The sequence below is a fragment of the Callorhinchus milii genome, unplaced genomic scaffold (assembly GCF_018977255.1).
Source record: "Callorhinchus milii isolate IMCB2004 unplaced genomic scaffold, IMCB_Cmil_1.0 Scaffold1, whole genome shotgun sequence".
Lineage (NCBI taxonomy): Eukaryota > Metazoa > Chordata > Chondrichthyes > Chimaeriformes > Callorhinchidae > Callorhinchus > Callorhinchus milii.
The window spans coordinates 41,486,090-41,511,352 of record NW_024704742.1 but is presented as its reverse complement, the minus strand read 5'-3'; the positions used below and the strand labels follow the sequence as shown (position 1 = coordinate 41,511,352).

Sequence of the window (25,263 nt, the reverse complement as noted above, 5' to 3'; positions counted from 1 at the left end):
CACCAGAACAAAGCCCAGTTATGCTACTGCTAAAATCTTTATCGTCACCTTGCTCATCAGCTTGAGGAGAGATGCTTGCAATGATATCCTCGCTAACCTCCCTAGAGTCACTCTCTGCAGTGGAGTTCCCCTCTCTGCAAGAGTTTACATGCCTAAGCTCCATTGGCTCCTAGTACCTCAGAAGATCAATACTTAAGAACTTCTCTCTCATTCAAATCATTCCAGTTTGCCTCTCCAAGCAATCTTCTCCTGCCCTACATATTAAACCATATCTTCTGCTGTAGGTCTATTGCTTGCTATCTACCCTCTTTAATCTACTACCAGTCACCAAACCTTCCGCCACCATAGCCCTGTCTACTGGAACTCTTTCTAAAATCAATGTGCTTTGCTATCTCTCTTCTTGCCGTCAATGATCTCTTTTTTAAAAATACGTCCGCTGTGCCTTTACTCAACATTTCAATTCTGTTAGTTCTCTGCTCATTGTGCACCACCTTATTTGACAAATATTTTGAAAATGTTCTTTTATGTATAAGCTGCTATATAAACTCAAGTCATTGCCACAATCAAACAAAAATGCTGCTTATCACCTGTCTGTTAGTTTCTGTTGAAATATACAATATTCCTGGTCCTTTCTCAGCAAGAGTTCTATCACCTGCTGAATTGATAAACATCAATGACCTTTAACTGATGCCGCTCAGTGCCCAGAGGGAAAATAAAAGGAGCCCATTAGATAGATATTCACAACTACAGTGATCTTCCCTACCACAAGGAAATTAGACTTGACCACTGTGGACTTCCTCTAGTCCTCTCCCATTCTGTTGCACAGTTCTGGCAGAGTCTCATAAGAAAATCTGTCTTCTAGTTGAGGTCCAGGTGAAGCTGTCTGGGGCCTGCACATTGAGCTTATCTGCAGAAAAAGGGTCTCCTGCAGATAACCTAAGGTCCTTACACCTGTCTCCTCCTTCAATAAGACAATGGCAACACCAATTGAAGAAAATGCCATAATACAAATGAAAACTCGTCCATGCTCCATTACAAACGTGCAACATGGTGCGAACACATGACATGCTACTCTTCGGCTCCCACTCCCTAGCTCGGATGCCAGCCAAATATGTAAAGCATTTTGAAAGGCCCCATATAAATGTGAAAGGTGCTATATAAGTATAAATTGTATTGTGCTCGGACTAATATTTAATTGTCCCATTTCATAAACCTTATTGAAAGTGTAGATTTCCAAGATCAATTGTCATTTCAGGCGCTGACAGCATCACCATCCATGGTTGTGCACTCCACCTTGCTAAGCCAGTCCGGAACCTTGCAGTCTTGTTTGACCCTCAACTATCCTTTCACATCCACATCCGTGCCATGATCCACTCTGCCTTCCCCCACCTCTGCAACGTTGCTCGGCTCTGCCACTGCCTCACACCGTAGGCCACCAAAACCCTCATACATGCTTTCATTACATTGAGGCTTGACGATGCAAACTTATTGCTTGTCAGCCTCCCCAACGCCTCCCTCCACAGGCTGCAGATCATCCAGAACTCTGCAGCCCATGTCCTCTCCCATACCAGGCTCCATGACCCTATCACCCGTATCCTTGGCCAACTCCACTGGCTTCCCATCACACAGAGGATACAGTTCAAGATCCTGGTCCTCACCTTCAAAGCCCTCCATGGTCTTGCTCTGCCCTAACTCTGTGACCTCCTAAACCCCTACCATCCTGTTCGCTCCCTTTGCTCAGCGGGCTCCGGCCTGCTTCATGTCCTCCGCCTCACTCGCTCCACTATTGGCGGAGGGATCTTTTGCCACTTTGCCCCACTATTGGCGGGGGGATCTTCCACCACTTTGCCCCCACCCTCTGGAACTCCATCCCGCAGTCCCTCCGCCTTGCCTCCTTTCTTGCCACCTTCAAGATCCATCTCAAGACCCTCTTCTTCGACAGTGCTTTCGATCTCTCTGCTTCCCCCCCACCCTCCACCTTCCCCAACCCCCAGCTTGGATCCGAAACTCTGTCTGTCCAGCGCTTTGGGACGTCCTCCTGACGTGAAAGGCACTTTACATTTTGTTGTTGTTGTTGTTCCAGTATCAATTAGGTATCTTAATTACTTTTTCAACAAAGTTTCCCAATCAATGTTTGCCACTTGCATCACTTTGTGATGCAAAAAGTTTTTTTAAGCATACTAAAATGTTATGCTGTTAAAACTGTTTTCCCGTTGTCACTATTTATGCGCTAATGTTACTGGCAGGAGGAAAATTACCCCGTGTTCTAAATGTACACCCATCTAGAGAATTCCCCTACATCCTGTATGTTTGAAGATCCAGCACTCCTGAGATAAAAATTGTTAATTATCTAATTTTCTCACAGTAATAGCTAAAAGGGAAAAAGAATAATGAGCATTTTACAAACTTCAGATTTAAATTTTGACTATTTTATTTTGTTATTATTATTTTATTTTATTATTATTTTATTATTATTTATTATTTTATTATAACTATTTTGAATATTTATTATTTTATTTATTATTATTTATTTATTATTGAATATTTTATTATTATTTAATAACACTTGTGCATATGTTCAAAGATTAGGAAAGCTCAGAAGATTAACTGAAATGTTTATGATGAAGATTTAGTAATAAAATGTTGAAAATTATGCAAAATAGCAATGTGCACAATTTATTGATGTGTTTTTGAAGTTACTCCATAGGACCTCCAAAAGTTTGAGTCAGGCAATTAGCAATATAAAAAATAGCCAATATTGGGTAGTATGATTTAGGGCAGAAACATGAAAAACCAAGAAGTTTAGAATCTGCCTGTAGCTTTTAAAATTCAATGTAGTATAAGATTGTTTCTACTATATATCTATTGTTAATTGTAATCTCTCCATTCACATGTAGTCACATTATTTTGAAACAAAGCTAGACATCTTTTATGGAATTAAACAAACAGAAATGAAATAGCTGTAGGATAGGTTGATATATTAGTGTGTATTCATGGTTATAAAAATTAAATGTACCAAAGTGGTATTTCCTAACTTCAAAACAGGGAATGTGAAAATTTCCTCAGCCAGACTGTCAATTATTGTTTACATAATCCATTTTGTTGGCCTCGTAAATGTGAGCTACCAAATGTACACAAGGATTGTGCAATTTAACCAGGCAATGCTGGAGGCAGGAACTTAACGGCTTGTGCAGAAGAGGAACTACCGAGGGAAGAAACTTTTGTAAAAAGACTGCATGATTCAAAGTGTAGAAATTGCCAACAAGGCTTCTCCTATCATCATCATTATATGTTTGTGCAAAACGGTAATAATTAAATAAGAGCGTGGTAATGTAACATTCAGCAGTATGTTTGGTTATAAGTGCAATTTAGTGTTTTTGAGGACCAGGGGGAAGAAAATCTGCTCTCAACTAAAAACATTTGGCGCACACTGTGATTAAGCATTTGTTGCACAGATGTATTCACTAGGTTTACTACCTTTTGCCAAGATCAAATTCAGGCACAAGGTGAGATTTCAGGTTTGTTTTCCTGATCATTAATATGAATAGAAAGTCTTAATAACCTAAATTACAACAATTATATTAGCAACCGTCCTCCGAGGTAATATCTCAGACAGCTTTCACATAAAATAAGGGGATTTACAGTATTTAAAAAAAAGTCTTTATGTCTGTTTTGCATTTGCCATTCTTTCCATAAAACAGGACTATCCAACTCAAAAGAAGACCAGTTGCAACTCCAGTGTGCAACAGCAACTGAAATGTTTCCTATTTTAACACCTGCTACTTGCAGTTATATTTGAATGTTTCTATTATGTATTCAAACTAAACATCTTTTTAATTGAATAAATGGAGTGTGTTTTGTTCACAAGAAACTCTCAACATTACTCTCTGAAGCATATTTGAATTCCAATCAACAACAACAAATTTACATTTAGATAAAGCCTTTCATGTTGGGACATATGGCAGGGGACATGAAGCAGGCCTGTGTGCAGAGGGAGTGAGTGGGTTTGCAAGATTTGAAAAGATTGCAAAGGTAATAGGATTTAAAGGTGGGCGCTGGGATCTTGAAATTGATCCACTGGGAGATGGGAAGCCAATGGAGCCATTCGAGATGGGAACAGTAGGCTGTGCAGTTAATAATAATCCTTATAATAATCCTTAAATTTGATATAGCGAATTATCACATCTTCAAGACGTCTCAAAGTTCTTTGCAGAATATACTGTATATTCTCCATAGATGCTGCCTGACCTGCTGAGCGTTCCCAACGACTTCTGTTTTTTGTTTCAGATTTCCAGCATCTGCAGTATTTTGCATTTTGATTATATTTATTATTGCTGGCTCCACTAGTTGGAGTGTGCATCCACATAGATTAACATTGTCAAGACCTGAGGTGTGGAGGTGCTGACAGGAGACAAGCAGGAGGGCCTCTGATTTATCAAAATTCACCTGGAGAAAGTTAATGCTCATCCAGGACTTAATGTCTGACAGGCAATTGATAAGAACAAAAATGGTCCTGGAATCAAGGGTGGACAGGGAGAGAAAGTTGCGTGTCATCTGCATACATGTAGTTAATCCCATGGCTGCAGATGACATAGCTGAGCATACAGATATTAAAAAGGAGAAGACAGAGCCCTCCATATTATGTGGCTATCTACAATTCCAACAGCTTGGAGGTGTCCAATGAATCTCATTCACCGAAATCAAAATGATTTCATGGAATGCAAAGTGATATTAGGCTCAAATTTTCACTAATATTAGCTAACATGAAAAGTGTTAAAAAAGCATTAATTCAGAAGCATGCCGTAGCCAATTGTTTGGTGCTATTTCCAAAGTTCTTAATCCTCAATAAGAAGGGGGGAAAATTATGAACAATATAATTTTGCCGTTTGAGATCTCGTAACAATGCAATGAAAAGAGAACTCATGCAAAAACTGAGGTGGAGAAGATACTTTGAAAAGTGAGTGTAGATCTGCATTAGTGAGCTTCAAGGAGAAGTTTTAAAAATATCACAGCAGTCAATAGGATAATGATTTGTGCCAGAGACCATATTGCAGTCTTAATGGGCAGTTGAAAATTGGGAAATGTAGATGCACAAATTATTTTCTGTATATTTATTGGTCAGTATAAACAAATGTTCATGTGAGCAGTCATGCTATGATACAGCACACATTTTCGACATCTCAAAGTGCACTAAAGAGTCTATATTAGAATTTCAAATATGTATATTACAGGTACAGAAAATCCATTTTCATTATGTAAATATACATATTGAGTGTACACATTGCAGGGAGGCTGGTTGAATGGCTGCCATGAAATGACAGTTACATTTTTCTACTATGAACCCTCATCTTTCCAGAGCGATGCATTTTAAAATTAAAATATCTGAAATGTAATAGATCATCGCACGTAGGTGCTTTTTTGTACGATTATAATTATTGAAGTAGTTGACTTTTTCCACCTAGCAGTTTCTCACGTTAAAACTTATTGCAATGTATCTACAGATGATCTCGCTGAAGGTGCCCAAGGTCTATTTTTAAGTCTGACTGGAAATTTTACGTTCAGAGCGTTAAAATTATTGTGCATCCACCAATCTAAAGGAAGGAGGGGAATGAAAACAATTCATTGCCAGAAGCGGATCGAAACAGCCCCTCCTCGTAGAGCTTTAATTTTTACAAAGGCCTCTTTATTTCTAAACATACCCCATCAAAACACATTAAACGTGTACGTGGGGTGGAGGGAAGGGGAAGGGAGCACAGCTTAAAGCAACATCTACCAACGTTGGCAAATAGCTCTTTTTTTTCTCTTTCTCTCTCTCCCTCTCTCTCTCTCTCCCAACTTTAGGAGTGAGGATGCCATGTGCAAGAAAAAAAACAAATTGCAACTGAAAGCACAGATCCCGCGCGGCTCTTGTTTTTGTTTGAAGCCGCTTTTGTCTGTCAGCCCGGCACCCGATCCGCCATCTCTGCACCGCCTCTCGCTCTCCCTCATTCTTCCATTGGGAGGGAGGGAGGAGGGAGGGTAGGAAATCAAACCCAAGTCACTGTCTGTCACTCGGACACCGCGCTGGGGTCTTGCAACACGAGGCTCCACCCCCCCCCCTCCCTCCCGCGAGCTGGTGACAGACGTCAATCAGAGACGCCCCCCCCCCCCTCCCCCGGGCGGGCGCGACGTGCTATGTAAATAGCGGCGCGCTGACGTCAGACGCACAGCACCAGGGCTAGGACGGAATGGCGAGTCAGTGCGGTAGCCCCAGATGTACGGCAGAAAGAAGAGGTTTTCGGCGGGAACTAGATTCCTGGCGGTACAAACTCATACACTGTGTAGGTAAGGACGGTCAACGCGCGCTTTCGGCTGTCAGCACCGCAGTTTCCACCACCACTACCCCCCCCCCCCCCCCTCCTCCTCTTCCCTCCGTCCGCCATCTCGTCTTGTTTCGCCACTCTTCCCCCCACCCCTACCCGGCGAATAAGTGTTTCCCTGCGAATTTGGCCCTGAAGTTGCTCCTCCGGAGAGAGGGTACCTGGCTCCATTTTCTTTTGTCTTGACTCCGGAGAGCCCTCGCCATTCCAGTGAGTACATGTCCGGTGCAATACATACACCGCTCTAATTCTCACCCTCTCTCCTCTCTTGATCTCTCTTTTTCTTTCTTTCTCTCTCTCACACACACACACACACACGCGCACTCTCTCCTCGAGGATTTCGAAGCTTCCGAGCACCGAACAACAAAATACATATAAACCCCGCGCTCAGTGTGTGTGTGTGTGTGTGTGCAAAAAAAAATCAGTCGTTTTCCCTGTGGCGATCCAGACGCACATTTGTGTATCCTACGTATGTCTATGTATACTTTATTTCTGTGACTCTGTCGGTGTGTGAGTGAGCGGCGGTGGCTTTCTCTACCCCACACACCACCACCCACCCCGGAGAGAGAGAGAGCGAGGCGAGCGAGCGCGAGACAGGAGGAAGGAGTTTGTTTTTAAAAAAAAAGTGACGGTTGGTGGCGTGGCGGTTGGGATTCGAATTCGAAGTTTGACGGCGAACTCCGCGAGCCGCCTTGGCTGCCATGGCGACCTCTTTTGTCAGCGGGAAAAGCCCGACACCCCGCCCCCCCCCTCCATCCGTCCCCGTCTTGAGCCGGCGGCGGTGGTGGTGGTGGTGGCCGCGCGCGCGCGCGAGAGAGAGAGAGAAAGAGAGAGAGCGCGAGCGCTAACGGCCGGTTGGCTGGTCACCCGCCCGAACACCAGCGCGAGCTCGGAGGGGAAGGGGAGGGGACGCGCGAGCGAGCGAGCGAGGGGCAGTCACGTGACGGTGTCCGGAGTTTATAAATACAACCCGCCCCACCTCCCATCGTTGCCAGATTGGGGCTGGTTTTTTTTTTCCTCTGTGCGTGTGTTTTTTTTCGCGCGCTGTGTGCTGTGCTGTGCGTGGGGATAAAACCGTCCTCGGACGGGTGCCTGATTTTTTTATTTTTTTTAAAAAAAACACACACACACCCCCCCCCCCCCCCCCCCCGAAAAAGAAATGAAACCCCGTGTGAAACGTTTCCTTCCACTCCACTCACTGTTTGAAGACCTTGTCTTAAGAGTTTCAAAAGCACTGGCCTGAATGGGGCCACTCTGCTACCCGAAGGAGGGTAACTTCGGGCGACTGTGCAGTGGGTATTGGGCTACTGTACAGTGGGCGACTGTGCAGTGGGCATTGGGCGACTGTGCAGTGGGCATTGGGCGACTGTGCAGTGGGCATTGGGCGACTGTGCAGTGGGCATTGGGCGACTGTGCAGTGGGCATTGGGCGACTGTGCAGTGGGCATTGGGCGACTGTGCAGTGGGCATTGAGCTTTTAAATTTCTGGCAATTCTCTGCCTCGCTGCCTCTTCACCGTAACCCCCTTCTCCTCCTCCTCCTCCTCCTGCCTGAAAAGTGACCGATTTCTGACTTCCGCTTCGCTGCAAGTAAACAGGGTTTTCGTTCGCGAGAGCAGCAGGCGGCCGTGGTCTTTTATTCCATAGAAAGTTCACTGTCGAAAGAATCCTATCGTGTGTGTGTGTGTGTTCGCTCGTTTTTGCAGTGCTTTTCGCCGGGGACGACGACCACCTGTTTCCGTTCCCCCAAACTTTTTTCCTGCAATTCTTTCACCTGTCATGGATTAACTTTACAATTGCTTCTCTTTCTCCTTCCTCCCCCGAAGGAGATGCGCTTCCTGCAGTACCTGTACTTGAAATGAATTTTGTCAATAGGGGTTATTTGATGGATTTTTAGAGCGTTGGTAACTTTTAACGGTTTAACATACTTTAAAGTGTAGGATTTTAATACTATCGTCATCTTTCACTTTTCTCTTCATTGTCTTTTTTAGGACCAGCCTACCTGTTAGGGCTTTGGCTCCCAGGCTTAATACCATCTGTGTTGTTAGGGCCCCTATCCTCAGTGACTGGTCTGCTCTTCCAAGTGCTACTGATGAGCCAGTCTGGCTGGTTTGTAATGAACAGTGCTCTGAGGCACTATGGACCTGACTATCTCAGGAAGCAGACCACCGAAGAGGGTTGATTTTATTATGACATTGTGTTACCAAGTATGGCACCTTTGAGGCTCCTTAGATCCAGATCAGCTCTAAGGAGCCCTAATTATCTCTCCCCCCTCCCCCAACCTAAGGAGCAACCTATTGATCGCCATGAAGTTTTATCTACTATTTCTTTTAAATGCTCCAAGATGCTACCCCTGGTGAAGGGTACTAAATAAATGCACATTGTTGTTGCTGAGGAAATTCAGTGGTACAATACCATGGCAAAATAGCACTGCATCTATGTATCTTTGCCAAATGGAACACAGTTTAATTGGGCGGGTGGGGGGAGATCAAGCTTTCTCGCCACCTCCCTCCCAACACACCTTTGACCCTGTCTCCCCCTCTTTCCTCACTTCCATTGTTTCAGAAATGAAGCCCACCTCGACTCCATGCCCGAACCCTCTTCCCAGCTTCACCTCCTGCCCCTCTTAACCGACATTATCAACCTTTCCGTATCCACTGGCACTGTTCCCACCCCCCAAAAAAATAGGTGCCATCACCCCCACCCTCAAAAAAACCCCTCCCCTGGACTCATCCCTATTTTCCAGTCATCACCACATCTCCAACCTCCCCATTTCTCTCCAAGGCCGTGGAACAAGTCGCCGTGTCCCAGCTTTGTTCTTTCCTCTCCCGCCATTCCTTCTCTCAACTCCTCCCCTTGGGTTTCCATGCTGCCAATAGCACGGAAACAGCCCAACGACATTCTGAACATCTGCGACCAAGGCTCTCCACCAGCTTGTCTTCCACGACATCTCTGCTACCTTCTACACTGTCGACCCCTCTCCTCCTACACACCGCTCCTCCTCTCAGCTCAATCTTTGCGGATTTGCCTTTGCCTGGTTTGAATCCTACCTCTCCCACCGTCTCCATTTTGTCATCACTAATGGTTTCTCCAGCCCCACACCATCATGTGTGGTGTCGCTCAGGGCTCTGTCCTTGATGACATCATCCGCAGTCAACTTCCACATGTATGTGGATGGCCCCCAACTCTACCTCTCTGCCTCCACAGTCGATTCCAGGACCACTGCTGTCGGACAGACTGCCTGTCGGACATCCAGTTCTGGATGAGAGCTAACTTCCTGGAGTTGAATGTCAACAAGACCGTGGCCCTCCTGCTTGGCTCCCGTTAGCGCCTCCATACCTCGGGCGCTGACAGCATCTCCCTCCATGGATGCACTCTACATCTCACGGAGCCAAAATGGAACCTCGGCATCCTGTTCGATCCTCAACTGCCTTTCTTACCCCATTGCGCCATGATCAGCTCCGCCTTTCCCCACCTCCGCAACATTGCTTGGCTCCGCAACTGTCTCAAACCGCAGGCCGCTGAGCCCCTCATACACTCATTCATAACATCCAGGCTCGACTACACAAACTCCTTGCTTGTCGGCCTCCCCACCTCCTCCCTCCATTGGCTGCAGGTCATCTAGATCTCTGCAGCCCGTGTCTTCTCCCATACCAGGTTCCGCGACCCTATCACCCCCAGCCTCGCCCAACTACACTGGTTTCCTATCACACAGAGGATACAGTTCAAGATCCTGGTCCTCGTTTTCAAAGCCCTCTGTGACCTTGCTCCCCCTACCTCTGCGACCTACTAACACCCGAACAACATGCCCGCTCCCTCCATTCAGTGGGCTCTGGCCTGCTTCCAAGTCCCCTGCCTTGCCCGCCACACCATTGGCAGGTGGGCCTTCAGCCACTCCCTCGCTTCCTTCAAGACCCGTCTCAAGACCCTCCTCTTCGACTGTGCCTTCGGTCGCCCTCCTTCCCTTCCTGCCCACCCCGATCCTGACCCCAGCTCGGATCCGATACACTGATTATCCAGTGAGTTGGGACATTCTGACGTGAAAGGCGCTATACAAATGTCATTTTGTTTCTGAAAGTTGCACAATCAATTGCACATCAGGTGAAATTATATACTTTATGAAAATAACTTAATATGAAATATAAGTGTTAATGTAGAATATTTCAAAACTGTTTACATTGGTTATACTGACTAGAGTGCGAATATTTATTTTAGGCCATAAAGATCACTGCTTCCGCAGAGGGTAAAATCCTACTATGAAAGTCAGCCCTCCTGTTGTAGTGGTGTACACAAAACTTTAGATTCTTAACTGCCCAGAGTGCTGTAGTTGAATAGTACTTGGTCATCAGAGTCAATTTTTAATTTTATGGAAGCCATTCAATATCATTTGTTCTTCAGATCATCTTGGGCATTGCCCAATATATTGGCCTCTATGGCAACAAAATATCAGACAAGCCTACGGTGACTTTCCTGTGCTTTATTTCTTCTCGTAAAGGAAATACAATCTTACATTGATCTAGTGCTTTTCATGTTGGAAGGATATTCCAAAGTGTTTGACACTGAGGGGTGGGGAGGCAAAATATGATCTAAAGTGTTGTCAAAGACATACCTCTTGAGATAGACCTTGAACAAGGTGAGGGAGGAAATAAATTGGAGGGACTCCAGGTGGAGTTCCAAAGAACAGGAGCAGAATGGCTGAAAGCCAATCCTCCGATAGAGGGGGGCATATAGTGTAAGTGACATGAAGCAGCCTGGTGTTCGCTGAGCTAAGGGAGTGGCTGGTTTGGTGGGTTGAAGGAGGATACAGAGTTGTGAGTTATGGTCGGGTGAGACCATGGAGAAGTTTAAAGGTGAGAACTAGGATCTTGAGTTAAATCAATTGGGAATAGGATGGCTAAGGATGTGGGTGATAGGCTTGCAAAGCCTTGTGCTGTAGAGGTCACAGGCTGCAGAATTCTGGATAGTCTACAGCTTGTGTAGGGGAAAGCTGGGGAGTTCAGTGTTGGTGTTGTCGAGCCTGCACCCGATGAAGGCATAGATGAAGGTCTTGGGGACCTGAGGGGAGGGGTTATGGCATAGACAGGTAATGCATGGCTTTTATTTTGCTGAGTTAGGGGAACAGTGCGTAATATCTTTTATCCTGGTGTTCCAATATATATGGTTGGTTGAATGACGTTTTGACGTTGAATTGTCCATCTGGGACATTAGGATATCTGACATCCTGTAGGGATGGGGACTAAAATTTGTTGAAACCCGTACAGGCTTGTGTCAAAGCCCTATTAATGCCTAAAGGGATACATTTTTTTTAAAAGATCTGTTGCTTTTGTTGATTCAAAAGCTCCATGTGACAAATCATTGCATTAATTTTGTAAAAATCTAGGACGTTCCATGCATTGATGTTGTCGGCATGGCAACACGTTGGAAAGGGGTTGGGACACCTGCAGTTTGACTAATTTTGCAATGTCCTTTTGTATTTAATGGACATTGTGCATTCAGGTATCAATTCATAAATTGGTTGTATTGATTGCCACACTGCAGGGCATCAACTGATTTTTTTTTAAATAAAGTTTTTTTAAAAAAAGGTTTAAAAAGTGCATGGCCAGTACATTTTTTTGTGTCTTGACTGTAAAGAGAGTGTATTTTGGACATGTGATTTGGGTGTTGAGTTGGCCCCTGCATGGCTTCGATTTAGAACTAGATTTTGAATCGATTACATTAGATAATTTTTAACAAAAGAGTTATTAGCTTCTGCTTAAATTGGATCTAAATATTGTTTGATTCTTTCATGGAAGATCTTTAATGTTTCTGCTGCTGATCAATCTCAGCTAAGGAACCCAGGACTCAAGACGCTTCCATTGATTTGAGTATGAACTTGAGGTTTAAAAGGAACTTGTGTGAAACTGCAAACTGCACGTCATACTTTGATTGTTCTGCTTATATTGAATTGTAGAATTATGGTTATTAAAAATCACTGAACCAGTTTGCACAATATTATTGTCTCTGCATCTATCTCACTAAAATGCTGCAAAAACCCTTGTTCACCCCATTGTTATCCCTAGACTTCTCAAATACATCACTCCCTGATCTCCATAGCTCCACCATCCTGAAGACCGGGCTTATCTGAAATTTTGGTGTCCATATCCTTAACTGTACCCATTACCCTAATTCTTGTCATATGCCACTGTCTCCCAGCAAAGATTTCAATGTCCTCCCCAATAAATTCCTCGCACCCCAGTATCTCCCCATCTCCTTTCCACTCCTCAGCTTGACTAATAGGCTTATTGCATGTACCCTTCCCTTTTTGCACCAGCATTGGTGTCCGAGTCTTCAGATACTACACTGCTAACCTCTGGAACTCACTTTTCTGCCCCCTTCTGCCTTCAAGTACCATTTTAAAACCTACCTCTTCCACTGTGCCTTTGGCCATCTCCAACCTCCACTATGTAAAGTTAGTCTTTCACCATTTTAAGTCAGAAGGATGTGTGTTAAATCCCCACATTGGAATTTTGGGCTTGCACTCGTACATTACTTGGGGGGTGTACTGCATTATTTCCGCCCTTCAGGTGAGCTGGCTCTGGAGTGATGTGCTTGGCAGTCTCAGTAGTTAAGGTGAGTGTGACTGATTACTCTGACACTCCTAGGTGACACCAACCAGCCTGGTATGTCAGCAGGACTTAAAGGGTCAATGGGGTAAAGGACTCTTCCTGCTCTGTTCATGCTAATCCAGCAAGCAAAGTTCTAACTGGTAGGGTGGTTATAGTTGGGCTAGCAACTGCAAGTTTGGAAGACCATGCATTCAAATGTAAGACATGTGGTTTTAGCTGATCGAATTCCAGCAATACCTCAATGCCCACTCTGATCCTTGAGCTTTGGCTCTTGCAAACCTGCACCAATGCTGGAAGTCCGTAACTAGGGGACAACAGAAAAAGATAGTGACGAGGATCTAAAAGAGAATTTAGGAGGAACTACTTCACACAGAGAGGTAGTGAGGTTGTCGAACGCTGATTGAAGAAGTGGTTGAATCAGATTAGTCAAGAGGAAGCTAGACCTTCATATGAGGAAGAGGGGAAGGAATGGTTGGAGACTCACGTGAAGTATAAACATCGACACAGACTGGTTGGGCCTATGCTGTACATTCTTTGTAAATTGTCCAGACAAAATTAGTCATTCACTTCATGGTCTAAGTCTTATATTTATAAATCGTATAATCACCTAAGTCGTATATGCACCTGAGTCACATTCAGTTTCCTACCCAAAAACACTTAGTTGTTTTTTATAAAATAATTCATCTTGTACTGCTGCTACTGCATTGAATAGCAGGAAATGAAGTCCTGACTTGTCGATGCATGATCACTCAAATGCTGCATTGATGTATATATGCATGTGCAGTATTCAGTTTGAAACCAGCGATGGAAACAAAGTGTTGGTCCATCGTTGTGTGCGCATTTACTAGCGGCATTGAATTGCAGTGAATGAAGTTCTAACTCATGGGTGCATGCTCGCTTACTGGCTGCATTGGAGTCCTGTAGCTCAGTGGTTAGAACACTCGCTTTGCAAGTGAGAGACCTGAGTTCAATTCCAGGCAGAGGGCGAAACCTTGGGCAAGTTTCCTTACTCCACACAGAGCCTAATAATAATCCCCCCAAAAACAAAAACAATAAATAAATTGGTCATTTTCAATCTACGACTGTTTGTGGGACATTGCTGTGCGCAATTGGCTGCCGCGTTCGCCCACAAATATACGGTCAATTCACTTTACAGTGTGTTCTGTGAAGCGCTTTGGGACGTCCTCCCGATGTGAAAAGCGCTATATCAAATGCAAGGATTATTATTATTATTATTGCTGTGCGCAATTGGCTGCCGCGTTCGCCCACAAATATACGGTCAATTCACTTTACAGTGTGTTCTGTAAAGCGCTTTGGGACGTCCTCCTGACATGAAAAGCGCTATATCAAATGCAAGGGTTATTATTATTACACATGTGCAATATAGGTTATTGGTTAAATCAGATTTTGAACAACTTGAGCAAGTTTGCCCATACTTTGCGAAAGTCATATTGAATGTTATGCTCCCAACTGATACGGTTTACTGTAATTACCTGAGAAGCACCCTGCGATGCTTTGATATTATAGGCACGATATCAAACCAAGGATGATGTAATTTGAGGCGTTTTGTCTATTTGTAAGGTGTCGGGTAAACACAAGCTGTTTGGATATTTTTTTCTCCCACTGTCAAGTTTTGTGGTCATCTTTTTTCAGATCATTTTCTTTTCTTAGAAAACACTCTTAAGACTTCGGATTTGTAGGGTTGACATAGCCATTTAGATATTCTAAAATCAAGCAGGGTAAGTTTCATTTAAGGATTCTAGTCATACCTGTTTATCCAAGTGCAAGAATGATTTTGAATAGTGTGTGGCTGTAATGAAGGTTGTGTTTGTGCTGAGGTGACTTTCAAATGTTTCAAATACATCATATCATTGACTTCTGTGTTTCAACTGATGATTAAAATGGGATTTTAAAAAATATATAATTTGCATGTAAGATTTGACTTATTATTCTGCCCATTAGCTATTTTGGAAATTATGATCTTTATTATTTTTGTGGAGATAGTGACCAAAACTATAGTAGAATTCATTATTAGCAGTGGTGGGGGGGAGAGAGAGAGTCGCAAGCCAAGGTCTTGCACTTCAATAAGGTCAGTTGAGGGGATGAGAAATTGTTAATTAAATCAACAAGTGAATAGTGAGAATAGTTCAAAACTAGTTAGAGGATTAGATGATTTTATGGCGCATCAACTATAACAGGAATGGTTTGGAGTTGTATAATAATAAGGAATTCTTGTATTGTAAGAATAGGGGTGGGTCGAAAGACGAAGGAATGGGATGGTAACTGAAGGCAACAAAAGGAATCAGAATTGTACAGCACAAAAAGAGGTTATTCGGCCCATCGAGTTTGTGCCGGCTCTTTGAATAGAGCAATTAAAGTCAATCTCACTCCCCAGCCCTTTCCCCATAACCCTGCAAACCCGTCCTCCTCAAATACCTGTCCACCGCGTTTTTAAAAGTAGTTATCGAATCGGCCTCGACCACCCTTTCAGGCAATGCGTTCCAGATTTGAACAATTCGCTGCGTGAAAAAAATTTCTTCTCACCTCCCCTCTGCTTCTTTTAGATACTATTTTGAATCTGACCTTGAGTCACCGACACACCCACCAGTGAAAACAATTTTATCCCTTTCTAACCTATCAAATCCCCTCATGATTTTGAAGACCTCTATTAGGTCTCCTTGTAACCTCTGCTCCAATGAGAATAATCCTAACCTCTCCAGCCTTTCCTCATAATCAAGGTCCCTCATTCCTGGTACCATCCTCGTAAATCTCCTCTGCACCCTTTCCAATGCCTTAACATCCTTCCTATAGTGTGGTGCCCCTATTTATAAAGCCTAGAATCCCATTTGCCCTTTTCACAGCCTTATCTACCTGTCCTGCCACCTTCAAGGATTCATTTACCTGCACCCCTAGGTCTCTCTGTTCTTTTACCCCCCCTTAAGATTGTATTACCTGGACTATATCGCCTCTCCTCATTCTTTCTACAAAAATGCATTACTTCGCATTTCTCTACATTGAAACTCATCTGCCATGCGTCTGCCCATTTTACCATTCTGTCTATGTGCCAAGAACACAATACAAATGGCAGAGTCAACTTGCTAGTAGTGCTGGACGAAGGGTAATTGAATTCCAAAGTTTGTTAAAAGTTGGTTTGAATTTGTTAATTGTGAAATACAAGTTGCAAGGATTATAACTGGTTTTAAAATTCTAGGCTGATAGAATTGTACATAATTAGTGTATATCATTCAATTTTAATTAAATTTTGCTTAATTCGACTGATTTATACAAATAAATTATCCAAAATAAGCAGAAAAAATATTTTTTTGTTGAATGTACTTCAATACTTGGCCAAACTAAGGTTATTTTCCACGCATTCATTGTTAGATTTATTTACTTAGTGGGAATTATTTTGACAGTTCCTCTTGTGCTCAATTGCACAGTAGGTATTTCAGTGCTCCAGATTTGGTTTCTTTGCCATCAGAAACTAACACTTTCACTATTCTGTAAAGGTATCCTAGTAAGAACTTTGACATCAACTTTGGAGTCCTGTAGCTCAGTGGTTAGAGCAATCGCCTCACAAGTGAGAGACCTGGGTTTGATTCCCAGCAGTGTGAAACCTTGGGCAAGTTTCCTTACTCCACACGCCTGATAAAAATCCCTCAAGAAAAAAAACAATAATAAATTGGTCACTTCAATCCACAACTGTTTGTGGGACACTGCTGTGCGCAATTGGCTGCTGTGTTTTGCCCACAAATATACAGTCAATTCACTTTACAGTATATTCTGTGAAGCACTTTGAGAAGTCAAAGACATGAAAGACTATCAAATGCAAGGATTATTATCGATTTAGCATAAATATTCTATTGCATTTATAAAATGTTTTCATGGGAAGATTTAGGTGGAAAGTCTTTGCCTCACCACCTTTGCTGAGAAATGAAAACGTAACTTTGATTGCTCTGATAACTAAGAGCAGAGCATCAATTACTGATTATGTGCTACGGTGCTAATATATTTCTTTAAAGTTGTAATTTTTAAATGTTTTAAATGAAGTGCTTCACATAATTTACTGTAAATTGTAGTTACTCTATTTGTAGGCAAGTGCAGCAACCATTTTGGGCCAGCAAATTTCACCTGGGCCTAGATTTACTCTTGCGTACTATTTCAGAAAACAGAATTTAGCAAACTGTTGAATTCAGTCTGAACTTTAAAGTCAATTTTCTGTAGTTAAAAGAACTTACTTAAAATAAATCTCTCCCTCTCTCCCCCCCCCCCCCCCCCCCCCCCCGGCATGGTAGCAGGCTTCTGTGTGCATCAAGGCACATAGCTGACAAATTAAAATGTTGATAGTACAAAATAATCGTGGTTTAGATGTATGTTTCATTTGATCCAAAAGCACAAAAGTTGGTTGGAATTCTTGGTTGCTATGTAATTACAGGCACAAATCAAGCTTCATTAATAAGATAATTTCAAATGCTGTATAACTGCCCTGGGTAGTCCCATGTTTTAAAGATGATTTGCATATACAGTAAACTTGAACTCCTGAATATACAATCCTTGTATATATAGTAAACTCCTGATAACTTTACTTTAACTTGTCACTACTGCTGAAGTCAGCATGCTGTCAGTATCCCAACCGCATTTATGTATTTAATACATATGCCAAACTCAACACGCTGGATAACTTGACACTGAGCCCTTTTTCTTGGAGTGATGAATTATCGAGAGCTTACTGTACATCACGGTGAGTTTGGTAGGTCAGTCATGACAACTGGAGATTTTGCTATTTTGAAGGTTCTCTTATCTCATCTCCACAGAGCTTTGGAGTTGTGTGTGGCACCTATAACTTTCCATAGAACTTTGCAGCATTGAAGGAGACCCTATGGCCTATCGTGTCTGTTTACTCTTTGGAAGAACAATTCATTCAGTCTTGTTTACCTCCAGTGCTCGCATGTTATTCTGAGTTGGGAGCTTGTATAAATGTAAATTGTTGCTTTTCTTATACCCCTTCAAATTGCTCATTTTTAGATGGCTCTCCAGTTCCCTCTTTATAGCTAATATGGATCTTGCTCAATGAATGCTCTGGCAGTTTCAGTTCAGAGCAGACCGTTAGTTTATTTAGCCTTTTCAACAAATGGTCTGAAAGATTGCTTTGACACATCAGTCTCATTCCCTAATGACCCCGAATCCTAATTTAAGGGAATTTGTGTAGTTCCTTTTGTTGTTTTGCTATCTGTGCTTGTACTGTGCTCTTAATCCATTTACAAAAATGCTCCTGCTACACTAGTATGCTGTTTAATTTGAAGCTGCAAAGCTCCCTTGTTGAGTTTCTAGCACGCAGAGTATCTTTGGAGTATCTGTGGAGTCCTGTAGCTCAGTGGTTAGAGCACTCGCTTTGCAAGCGAGAGACCTGGGTTCAATTCCAGGCAGAGGGCGAAACCTTGGGCAAGTTTCCTTACTCCACACAGAGCCTAATAATAATCCCTCCAAAACAAAAACAATGATAAATTGTTCATTTTTAATCTACTACTGTTTGGGACATTGCTGTGCGCAATTGGCTGCCGCATTCGCCCACAAATATACAGTCAATTCACTTTACAGTGTGTTCTGTGAAGCACTTTGGGACGTCCTCCCGACATGAAAAGCGCTATATCAAATGCAAGGATTATTATTAGTATTATCTTATCTGTATTTAATTTTTGTAAACCTTTCATAATTTTAAATATTTTTAAGTTCCTTTCTATCTTTTCGAAGGTCCTATGTTGGCCTTTGTTGTTTATAGCTCTGTCCTTCAGATTTGGAATTAATCTAATAGTCCTCCGCTGAACTCCTTTGAACAACCAAATGTATTTTTGAAAGAATATGCAAGTTGCATTTATATAGTGTCTTTCATGTCACCCAAGCTGAGAGGGGTGGTGAGGGGAAAAATGATCAAAAGAGGTACGTTTATAGACCTCCCTTGAGAGAAAGAAAAAGAAACCACAATTGCATCCAAAATTCCAAATGTGATTTCACTAAGGTGAGAGATCAATTTAAAATCTTCTGATTTATTCATTACCATCTCAATTATACATGCCAACATTTTTTTTTAACTACCTGGGAACATTCTGCCAATACAGTGGAAGCCGTTTTGGCTGGACACCGAATGAATCTAACAAAATACCTGGTCCCGATTCATTTGTATCATAACTATTTTTAAATATGCCGGTTAATTCAGACAGAAATCTGGTTAACCGAGACAAAATGCTGCACTGGTCATTGCAGCAGATACTCACTCTGCTTCTAGCGGCTCCGGGATGGATGGGGGGGGAGGAGTCAAATTGCATTCGATTGACAGCGGACTCCAGCCATTCACAAGTGGCTCCAGACTGTCAATCAGTGAGAAGGTGGCTGGAAAGGGGACGACATAAGGGGAGGAGTCAAATAGCTGTTGATGGACAAATGGAGCCACTTGTGAATAAGTGGAGTGCTCCCGGTTGTCCTCGGAGTCACCAATAATTGGTCCCCTTCCCGTCTAATGTAAACTGCAATGGAAGGCACTAGGCACCGCTGCCTCTCTGCTGGGCGGGAAACGATAAGGGAACTTCGGTTAACATCGGACGTCAATTAACCTGAACAAAACAGCCTCGATTTGTCCGGCTTAAGCGGCTTCCAGTGTATTTTGTTTCTCTTCTGATATCAAAGTGATCACATATTCTAAACTATTTTTCTTCTGTTGAATATCATAACTTAATTTCTCATTAACGTGTATTGCAACCTTTTCACCAACTTACTGCATACAGGACATCATTTGGCAAATCATTTCTAAAAATATAGATATTGGTCCTAGTACTAATTCCCTGTGGTACATCAATAACGGGCTCCCAGCTGGATATCTTCCCATACACACTACTTTTTTTTCCTCCTAAATAGTTACTTCGCTAATCCACTTTACCCCCACACTGCCATCTATCCCATGGGCCTAATAATTAGCCAACAAATTAAGTGGGAACAATGTCTTGTAAAATATTTTTTAATAAATCTTCAATCTCACATTTTTGCACTAGGTCTAGAACTTTAAAGAATTTCATTAAATTTAGAAGCACAACCTTACTATTCTAAAGGTATGCTAATTGCCTCTGATTGAGTTGTATGCCTCAAGGTGATCTTATAATAATAAATAATCCTTGCATTTGATATAGCGTTTTTCACGTCTTCTCGACGTCTCAAAACGATTCACGGAATAGACTGTAAAGTGAATTGACTGTATATTTGTGGGCAAACGCGGCAGCCAATTGCGCACAGCAATGTCCCACAAACAGTCGTGGATTGAAAATGACCAATTTATTATTGTTTTGTTTTTTGGAGGGATTATTATTAGACATGTGGAGTAAGGAAACTTGCCCAAGGTTCTGCCTGGAATTGAACCCAGATGTCTCGCTTGCAAGGCGAGTGTTCTAACCACTGAGCTACAGGACTCCACAATCTTATATGTCATTATTTCAAACACTTTAAAAATGGTAGTTCATTCCCAGTCCCCTTTTCAGAATTGAGTTACTTGAATTTCATTCCTCTAAAATTTCCCTACTTTGTACTGCAATGTGTCATTTTTCTCATCATAATCAATGTGATTTCTCTTGTACTAATTTCAGGACTCTTCTTATCCATTTATACATAACTCAAACAATCCCAATTTTATTTCAGTGTTCAAAATTTAATTTTCACATCTGTACCACGTGCTTGGTCATTTTCTAATATGTGAATGTCTGGTTGACTTCATTCATCATTTGCAAACTGCTTGCTTGGAATTAGGAATTCAAAATATTTATTTCTATGTGTAATCTACATTCTTTTTAAAATGTAATACTTGTTTTTTAAAATAAATCCCTAAACTCTCCTCAGGGATTAACTATTTGTACAAGAAAATGTTTAAGGAATTATAGTATTGAAAGCTTGTAGCTGGGTGCCAAAAATGTAGTAGAAACAAGCTTGGGAATGTGTGCCATCTTGTTTATCCTTGGCTGCACCTTCTTGATGCTATTCCAACTCATTAGTCTCAGGATAGCTTGCCCAAGTACTTAATTTTGGCATTCTGCTTGACCTGAGATCTCACATCTTTACATTTGGTCCATGACCAAATAAAATAATTATCCTTGCATTTGATTTAGCATCTAATCATATTGTTGAGACTTCTCAAAGCACTTCACAAGATGTACTATAAAATTAATGGAGTTTGTATTTTATGAGTGAAACACAGTAGCCAATTTGCACACTGCAAAGTCTTACAAACAGCCATAGAGTAAGTGACTATTTTTATTTGGATTTGTTGGCCGAACATCAGGAGTACCTCCCTTCTCTTTTTCAAATAGCACCATGGGATCTTTACCATCCACCTGAACAAGCAGATGGGACCTCAGTTGTAATGTCTCATTCGAAAGACTAAACTCTGACAATGCAACACAACCCCAGCACCAAAAGATTTGTGGAATATTGCTTGCTTGTGTCCCCATCTCGTCACTTTTGCCACTGAAACCCTCATCTATATCTTCATTACTTGGAGAATAATCTCCCAATTCAGGCCTTCCAAGCACCAACTGCCACCCTAGTTGGCACATACCCATTAGTGTCATTCTCATTAGGCTCCACTCATAATATTTGACTGTTTTCAAATTGTTAATGAAGACAATTCCGATACAGTCATATAATGCAATTGTTTGAAATTACTTCAGACCTAATTATCTTTGTCATTGTATGGCTGCAGAAACTGATGTTTTATGGACCCGGAAGCTTTAACGAAATACGGAGATCTGGACTCTTTGCTTTGCAATTTACCAGTATATAGGAGCTGCACATATTTTGAAGTGTAATTTAATCATGTCTCTTGAAGTTGCAATTGAACTTTGACTGAACCCAATCAGTTACGTCCCTTCAATGTCTTATCAGATTTTTTTAAAAAAAGATTTGATGAGTAAAGTAGGCCAACGATAGATAACGACTATTTCGTGCTCAGTACACCAGTTATTTGTAATTGGAAACTTGATCGGGGGGGTGGAGTGCTCTCAATACCTTAGCGCTCCCAAATTTCTAGGTGATGCACAGATTAAAAATATGATGTCCTAGGAATTTAGGTGAGGAGTGACACTTGACGATTGGGAACTTCTACAGACTGCTCAAAACAACCATGTTCAAAATGTTTGGGTCGGAGCAATGCTTCACACTTAATATTTCTACGCAAACTCCGTGCTTGTCGGCCTGCCCGACTCCTCCCTCCATAGACTGCAGATGATCCAGAACTCTGCAGCTCGTGTCCTCTCCCGCACCAGGCTCTGTGCCCCTATCGCCCCCATCCTCGCTCGACTCCACTGGCTTCCCATCACACAGTTCAAAATCCTAGTCCTCACTTTAAAAGCCCTCCATGGTCTTGCTCCCTGTTACCTCTGCGACCTCCTAACCCCTACCAACCTGCTCGCCCCTCCACACAGCGGTCTCTGGCCTGCTTCACGTCCCCCACCTTATCTGCCCCACAAAGGGTGGGCCCTCAATCACTCTGCCCCCACCCTCTGGAACTCCATCCTGCAGTTACTCCGCCTCGGCCCCACCTTTGCCTCCTTCACGACCCTTCTCAAGACCCTCCACTTCAACTGTGCCTTTGGTCACCATCCTCCCCACTGCCCTCCATCGTCCCCGATCCTGGCCCCCAGTTTGGTCCGAAACACTGATTGCCCAGGGCCTTGAGACATCCTCCTGACACGAAAGGCATTATGCAAATGTAGTGTTGTTGTTGATGACATGTGAACCATTGCTTCCGACGTGAAATGTCATAGTGATATATAAATGTTAATTCTAATTTTGAATATAAATTTGAGTTAAAAATATAGTTGTGATTCTATTTTCAATAAAGCAAAATAAAGGGAAAACTGATTTTAAATAATGTTTGAGTACAGGGCAAACCTATTAATGACCCCTTTTTTTTGGTTGGTCTACTTATAGTGCAAGTGTACTGTGGACCCGCATTATATCTTAACACGGGGCTTCTGACATTGATTAGCTGGTTTTGTTTGCTTAAACAAAAGGCCGCTCCTCTGGGTCATTGGGTTGCCATTGACTTCTTATGCATGTTGCACACTATGTACGGGAAGTGTCGCTATTCTCACTTCCTGTGCACTACATATTTGAGTTATACCCAGTAAGTCCTGTTGACTTTATTTTGCCCACACAGTGATGTCAACCCGAACTGATAAACCAGAATGCGGGTATTTTATGCTTTGCTTTAACGTGTATGGGAGGGGGTTCTGATGTTATGGGTCCAGACCACCACGTTATAATGGGTTGTGCTGTATATCACATGCAAAAAATGTTCATGTGGTTGTTAAAATTTTGTTTTAACTTTATATGCAGTACACATCTTGATTCTCCCTCTGCCCCTGGCTCGTTGCCGGACTCCAACAGTGAAGAGCTCTGGGATGCTATCCCATTTGAAGAGCGCCATATAAATGCAATTTGTTGTTGTAGATTCCATGCTTATTCATATCAATCATTTGGAATTAAAGAGTTCAAATGCAGGTTAACTGACGTCTAACAATTAGTTGGTAATCAAACCTTTTGCTTGATATGTAAAACTACTGTAATTTGAGTGTTACTTTGATATTTGTACACATCATTCAAGAGTAGCTGGCTTTTGCAGCAACTGTTCTGTTGTTTGGTAATGTTATCTTGTAGTAATTCTTAGATAATTGCATAGGAAGTAACTAGAATTAATATCCTTTCCAGTTCAAAGGGAATCCTATTTGAAGGTCTAAGCAACACTTCAGGTACCTATGTAAGATGTCAAACTGGTCTCATTTCCATGTTCAGATGGACTTTGGATTCCAAAACTATAGGAAAAAAACGAACGCTTGGATCCCTGGCCAAGACTCCTTCTGATAAATTGGTTATTTACCTCCTGGCTGCTGGTCGTGTCCTGCTGCCGCATTTACTGCAAAACAGTCATTATGCTTGGTGCTAATTACCTGAAAAATGCTGTGTTTCTTTACAAAAATGCAGGTTCTTATTGTACTGTTCAAGGAATTGTTTCTTAAAGGAATTGTATTGCTAATAATCCTTGCATTTGATGTTTCGCCTTGTCGTGCCATTAAAAGAATTCAAAGTGCATCACATTTACTGCAAAGTGACTATTTCTAGGTGGAAACAGCAGCCAGTTTGTGTGCACCAATGTCCCACAAACAACCAAATCGTAAATGACCAATTTTATCTAGTGGATTGTTGGCCAGGAGAAATTTCCTTCTCTTTTCAAAACGTGCCATTGGATCTTTAACATTCACTGGCACAGACAGGCGGGACCTTGTTTCATCAGGACCTCTGACAATGCAGCTCTTTGAAGCACTACATTGCAGTCTCAACCTAGATTGGGAGGAATAAAGTCCCCAATGTGAGGTTTTCATCCAAACCCTTTTGACATATTGATGATTCCTACCACCAAGCCAGACTTGGCCTAAGCTGCAGAACATAGGAAGCTGACCTGTGTCCTCCACAATGTGTGCTTTAATGTATTTACAATTCATCCTGTTGTGTTTACAGTTTATATGCTTGCCAGCTATTGTATTGAATTAATGTATATTGCTATGTTAATGATACCAATATGCGAGTCTGTCAAAATTGTGTCCCATGCCTACACAGATAAACTGACATATTTAAGGCTTATTTAGCAATAATTGGTCTTGACAGTTAATGTCTTTGCATAATTTGTAGAATGTAATAAAATGTTCATATAAATGTTAATACCTGATTTTTCATTGGTTGAAAGTAAAACCTGCTGAAATGCTGTTGCATTTATTGTTCCAAAAGTTGTTGAATATGACTCGTAACCAGCTACGTCAGGCATTAGTTTAACCCTTTTGTACTGGTTTACTTCATCAGTATAACTTTGTACCTAAAGCACAGGCTCAGAAGTATTTGAAAGATGTAGGTTTGGGATTTTAATGCAAGCATAACTAATTTCAAAGCAATATTAATCATTTTGAAATCCATGCATTGTGCATTGAAATAATTCTTACATTTGGTATAGCACCTTTCACGTCACGATGATGGCCCAAAGTGCTTTACAGGATAAACTGTAAAATGCAGTAACTGTTTTGTAGGTGAACACAACAACCAATTTGCACAGGAAAGTCCCACAAATGGCCATGAAGTGAACAACCAGTTTTGTGGATTTTTAGCCGGGATCTGGGAGAAACTCCATTCTCTTTTCAAATAATTTCGGGCGATCTTTAACGTTCACCTGAACAGGCACATGGGGCCTCAGTTTGTAGCAGTTGTTTCTACAAAT

At 42.1% G+C, this 25,263-nt stretch overlaps 1 protein-coding gene across 2 annotated transcripts in view; it reads left to right on the top strand.

Moving 5' to 3' along the window:
* The first annotated feature begins 6,211 nt into the window (after positions 1 to 6,211).
* Positions 6,212 to 25,263, top strand: part of lcorl (ligand dependent nuclear receptor corepressor-like) — a 51,329-nt gene continuing 32,277 nt past the window's right edge. For both annotated transcript variants that reach the window (XM_007889032.2, XM_042340924.1), the window contains exon 1: positions 6,212 to 6,324. In XM_007889032.2, coding sequence (XP_007887223.1) covers positions 6,228 to 6,324 — 97 coding nt within the window. In that variant the 5' untranslated portion in view covers positions 6,212 to 6,227. The remainder of the gene's footprint in view (positions 6,325 to 25,263) is intronic.